This window comes from Morus notabilis, unplaced genomic scaffold (genome assembly GCF_000414095.1).
Source record: "Morus notabilis unplaced genomic scaffold, ASM41409v2 Scaffold277, whole genome shotgun sequence".
Taxonomy (NCBI): Eukaryota; Viridiplantae; Streptophyta; class Magnoliopsida; order Rosales; family Moraceae; genus Morus; species Morus notabilis.
In genome coordinates this window covers 506,341-512,107 of record NW_010363731.1, presented here as the reverse complement: position 1 = coordinate 512,107, position 5,767 = coordinate 506,341, and the positions used below count along the sequence as shown (strand labels likewise).

General features: G+C 32.0%; 1 protein-coding gene across 1 annotated transcript; it reads right to left on the bottom strand.

Annotated features, from left to right (window-relative positions):
- Window positions 1-712: 712 nt before the first annotated feature.
- On the bottom strand, window positions 713-5,143 carry LOC21405799. Its single transcript, XM_010104843.2, has 4 exons — window positions 4,972-5,143; window positions 4,705-4,836; window positions 1,774-1,944; window positions 713-961 (listed from the first exon to the last, which is right to left on the bottom strand). Exons 1-4 carry the CDS (start codon window positions 5,141-5,143, stop codon window positions 921-923), a joined length of 516 nt encoding a protein of 171 aa, XP_010103145.2. The 3' UTR covers window positions 713-920.
- Window positions 5,144-5,767: the final 624 nt, after the last annotated feature.

The following is a 5,767-nucleotide window of genomic DNA, read 5'->3' as shown; positions in this document are numbered from 1 at the left end:
ATTCAGACTTAATCAAACGACAAGTTCTCTTCCTATTACTATGGCATGTACGTATATGGACCATAACGAACTTCTATTAACTATATACAAATAATTTTGATTTGTTTGAGTCTTAATCATTTTACCACAAAAGGATGGAACTCCTCCTAGTGTAGACAAAGCATGGTTAGGCACGAGGCGGCAGCACCTTATAATTGTGGTAGGTCTAATCACACAGTGTCTCCTCTACAGTTCCAATTAAAAATTTATGGAGACACGTTTTTATTCATTCAATTCTAAACGATGAAAATTCTATTGTCTTTTATTCTCAAAAGTCGTCCGAAAAGAAATGCTAACAAACCACTAAGCTTTTACACACCTACAAGAACGTGACAGGACTAATATGATCAGTTCCAACAAGAGTTAAATGATGATATCATAACTGAGCTACATGATATGTGGTAAGCTAAGAACTCGGGTTTCCAGGTAAAAAAATTTAATTAATATATCTTCTATTTTTTATGGAAATGGTATAGTTTTTTGAAGAGCAAGCGACTTTAAAGGCAATGTTAATTACATGTAAATTTTCCCTTATTTAACAAGATTTCTACATTTAACCATGTGTGTCTGAGCCAGCAATCAACATGAACCGTAACCGAGTTTCATACCGCATGTTTGGAGTTTTAACCTCGGAAGACCCGAACCAAGTTCAACGGCAATTGGATATGTTGGTCAAGACAATATAAGATATATCAAAGCAGGAAAAACGAGACTAGAAATGAGTTTCCGCAAAATTAATTACCATGGAGTACTTAAAAGACAATACAAACTACGATCTAGATCTACCTATAAATATACAACCTTCATCATAGAAACTCACAGTGCCTTTGAGTTCCTATATTTTACCGAGTCCTGTTCTTTGATCATCCCTTTGTTTAAAGTCAACAACGCTTCCTTAGCCGCGAACCATGCATTCCCTTATCTGTAAGGCAGAACAAATCAAACACCGCAGAGTCCTGGTATACAGTGTTTTAAACAAGTAATTTGAAACTTATTTTAAAATAATTTTATTTTTTTGTATGAAAATAGAAATGAAAACGTTTTCAATATCAGACACAGAAATCATTTTTAAAAATGAGTTTGGTAGTTTTATTAAAAAATTATTTTTAGTATAAAAAAATTCATTATTGTCTCTCTTTTTACTCGAGAGAAGAGAGAATAGAAATAAAAAACTCCCATTTTACACTAAATTAAAAAATCGTTTTCATTTCCGTTTTTTGTCTTTAATTGTGTCAAACATCGTTTCTATCTCGTTTTTCTTTTTTCTTTCTCGAAAAATATGAAAAACAAAAACAAAAACAACTCCAAACACAGCCATTGTTACCATGTAATTGCCTTTTTTTGAAAAGAAAAAAAGAAAAAAAATCATCAAAGTTGGCAATAATTTTTTCACGGTAATTGGTACGGAAATTAGATAGCTTCCGAACGGAAATTAGATAGCTTCCGAACGACATGTCTCTTTAGTTAAACAGTACACATATCCACCACAATTGTACCATGTGAATCATGGTTACAATAGAGTTACATTCCAATTTCTCTTTTGCTGATAAACTATGAGAATTCTTTGGTAGGCAATTTTTTGATGTGATTTTCTAGATCTAATGTGCAGAAAGATGCAGACCATATCATATAATAAAGCACCAATATACTACAGATGAAAAAAGATGCTACAACTAAAACAGGATCTCAGAAAGTACATGCATCTTCGAAATTTGAAGTGCTAAAGAAAGTGACCTGACGACGATCGACAATTTTGGTAAATGGCGTGCTTCACCGTCTCCTTGTGGGCTAAAGATTGTCGGGCTGGAATTATGCTTTGTTTATTTGCCAACCGAGTGGTTTCTTTCAATGATATGGACCTCCTTGCAACTTCCACAGTGACATGTTTGGTGTACCGTTGAGGTCCTGATCAGACGAACAGAAGTTAAGAAAAAGAGCTTACTAGTAATGACCTATGCATGATGCTTCAAAATGGGGCCACAAGAATCGAATGCATCCAGAAAATTCATGAACTAATTTCGTTAGCATAACGCTACAAAATATTAGCAATTCTAGTAATAAATAAATAAAGATTTTGCTCATTGGGAAATAAATTGACAATAAGAAATTAAAGGCAACATTGTAAAGATCAAGTGTTATTACATTTTGATTGTAGTTTGTACTAGTACAGGACATTTCATAGAGTTATTTGCTAGTATATTTCAGTTTGTTTTCGGTTGTGTTTATCAAGTGTCTTAGAGATGATACAATTATTCATTATTCAGTTGCATTATGATGACTTGAGTGTAGATCTTGAGTTGAATTTGAGTAATAACTTGAGTTGAAGTTGTAACTTGAGTTTGTATTTGATTGTGTATATTTGAGTTATGGTTTAAGATGAAAATCTTTTTAAGTTTGTGTTTGAGTGGATCAAAACTTGAATTTGTATTTAGATAGTATTTTAATAAAGACTCAATGATGATGGAAAATTTTAATAAGATATATGGGTGAGATTTTATTCGTCTCTTCGCTGTAAACGCATAAAAAAAAAAGAATCATCTCAATCGGAATTAAAACGAAAAAATTATAGTATTTTTAAGAATAAAAAAATATTGTTCATTAACTTGAGTTTGAGTTTAGGATTGAAAGGGAAACTTAAACTCAGATTTTAACCTCAAACTCAAGTTAAAATTCAAGTTCAAACTCAAATTTTACAAAACAACATGAACTTGATTAAAATTGTAACTTAAGTCCAAACTTTTTTTTGAGTTTGGGCGCAAATGAACAAACCAAATCGCTCAAAAAAGGAACAATTTCTTAGAACTTAGAAGCATTCTATTTTTCTCTAGTTTTATTTACGAATAGACTAATGAACTTATCTTACCTCCTACATCATTGTTAAACATCAAGAAAATGCCTTTACGAAGAAAGGAAAAAAAAAAGAAAAAAGAAAAAAAAAAGAAGAAATATTCTAGCTTCCCTCTTGGCTGCCTTCGGTTACAAATACCTAATTTGAGCTAGGACAAAACGTTTCCCCAAGTTGAAACTCGGGCATCAGAATCCAACCATATATGGGCCCTCTATTAAACCAAAAGGACCAAGTCAGTTGTATGACAACTTAAAGGCACTCAATATGGGCCTATTTTTTGATGCAACACGCTTTTTTTTTCTTTTTTTTTCTTTTTTTTTGGGAACTGGTTTTAGCTAGAATACTCACTAGAACGTTTGAATGACATCCTGTATATTAGGTGACATCAAAGCTTGAAGAAATTTGCTGATTCTCATTCTTCCAAGCTCTAATCACAAACTTACTTAAAAAATCAAAATCCAAAACTATAGATAAAAGAGGAATGAGAATTTGGTCTTCGTCAAGCCAAATCCCATATACATGTTTATGGCCAAATTTGGTATTGTTTTCCATCGATACATGTTTATAGCCCAATTTGGCAAGATTTTGTAAGTGGAATCTGTAAAAGCGCTTTGAACTTGGGTTTTGTTTACTAATAAGAAATTCAATTTCAAGAAAGGGAATTAAATTCCTAATTTTAAATTCGTGTGTTTACTTTTGCATTTGGAAATTAGATAGTGTGGATCCCACCTACAAATGCGGAATTAAGTTTCTTGACAAGAGGGAACTTATATCGCACCTCCTACCTACGGAATTTAATTACTTCCCCTAAAAAATGGGGACTAACTAAATTTTTATTTACTAATGTACAGGAACTAACTAAACTTACTTACTAATGTACCCTTACTTTAATTTAATTAGTTACTTCATATAATGATAGTTTTGTAACTGCACTTATTCTATTCATATTCCCTCTAACTTTTTAGCAAAGTAAACAACATAAAAAAAAAATTTAATTCCTCATGTAATTTAATTCCCTAATAAATTAATAAACACAATAATGGAATTCTAAAACTAAATTCCGTGGAACTTAATTAACTTTTTTTTTTGAATTTATTTCCCATTATTTCAATCGCTGACTAGTAAACGCGTGCAAGTTGTGTTTTTGCGAAAGAGTGCATAAACACATTTTGCATAAATAATAATACAAAATGCATTCTTACAGTAATGAAGGGAAATTCTTACTTTTTCCTTTTGTGTCTCCTTATACTTGAATTAGTCCTTTTCAAACAAAAACTAATCCAAACTGTGCCCATGTATGATGTAAAAATAAGTAAAAAGAGAGAAGGGTTTTTTTTTTTTTTTTTTTTTGGGGGGGGGGGGGAACAGAGCGAAGTTATGATATTGCTGAAGGGTCTGAATAAAATTCTCGAATCAACACGTCCCAATTTTTTAGGATGTCTCATGCAGCCAATTTTTAGTTTCCCCAGCTTTCATTTGGCAACTTTTTTTTTCCAACGGCTAAGATCAATTATACTGGCTCATCTAGTGGCTGAGATTTGCGTAGCATGATATATGCCAAATACCAATTCTTCTAAGGGTGCCCTACAAGTTCTCCTAAAGCTTCCTAAACTCATTGGATGGGGCCGATATTAATAATCTTTTTTGTAGTTCAAGGGGGAAAAAAAAGAACAAAAACCATTAAATTGTCCGACTTATTGACCAATACCCAAAAAAAGAAATGAAATGGAATTATTTTTCACTGCACCATGAAACAATAAATTAAAATTTTAAATTAAGAAATGAACTTAAATGCAAGTTAGAAGCACTATCGGTACCTTTTGTTGGGACCCACAATGGTTTAGGAGGAACAACCAAAGGAGCATACATGTAAGAATCAGAGATTAGATATTCCCCAACCTTCTTCACCAACTTTTTCTTGTTCTCTTTAGCATTTTCCTTCATTTCAACTACAGTTAACACAAACAATCAAATGCTTAAAACCCAATTTGCAAATGTAAATGAATATCAAATAAAAGCCAAAAAAAAGCCAAAAAAAAAAAAGAAAGAAAAAACAGAGTTGAAAGAAAAGAGTAAATACGTACTCTTGTGTGAACGAAAATCAGAATTTGAAGAAGTCAGAGGAGCAAACAAGCAACAGTCAAATTTAAGATAGTCCAAGACTTTGTCAAGCAAATTATACTTCTTCTTGTTACGCTTATTTTTCAGTCTTTTCTTTTGCACTCCGAGAAATGCTTTCTTCTCTATAATCGCCATTTTCTAGAGTTCTCTGTTTTTGGTTTTCTCTTTGCTTGATGGGCTTTTTGGAAGAGAGTTTTAGCGGTTGGACATGTTGTGGGCACGTGTCGTACGGCGGCAACTTTGGCGGTCATGGCGTGGACTTTTGATTTCGTGTCCAGCAGAGAAGTGTGACACCTGGTAAGACTTTCAGCTACTGCTGGCCGTTTAACTCTTTCTCTTTTCTCATTTCTTTCCTTTATTATTATTATTATTATTATTATTTCCTTTACCAGTTGAAAGTGGGCGTACAACATCTACAAATCAGATATATCAATGGATCTATTAAGTATATTTATAGTTCTATACTAGCTACTACTGAAATTTTAGCCGCCGTTTGAAAAATTGAGTTTTTACCCGAGCTTGAATTTCATTTTAAATGGGCCGCGAGCTTGTATTAGGCCGTCCGAATCCGTCTGAATAGCCTGAATTTTTTTTAAATTTTTTTTAATATTAAGTTATTTTATGTTAAAATTTATATATATTACAATTTTAAATTTGAAATGAACACAAGAATTATATAAAAAAATTATTTCTTTATTAATTTTTAAATTTGTAATTCATGATTACCTCGTTAAAAACCTTACCAAGAAAAATTCAATT

Coding starts and splice junctions, on each gene's coding strand:
- LOC21405799 (XM_010104843.2), bottom strand. CDS start 5,143: ATGGCGATTATAGAGAAGAAAGCATTTCTCGGAGTGCAAAAGAAAAGA. Junction 4,837..4,971: donor TGATTTTCGTTCACACAAGA/GTACGTATTTAC, acceptor TGTTAACTGTAG/TTGAAATGAAGGAAAATGCT. Junction 1,945..4,704: donor ATTGTGGGTCCCAACAAAAG/GTACCGATAGTG, acceptor TCGTCTGATCAG/GACCTCAACGGTACACCAAA.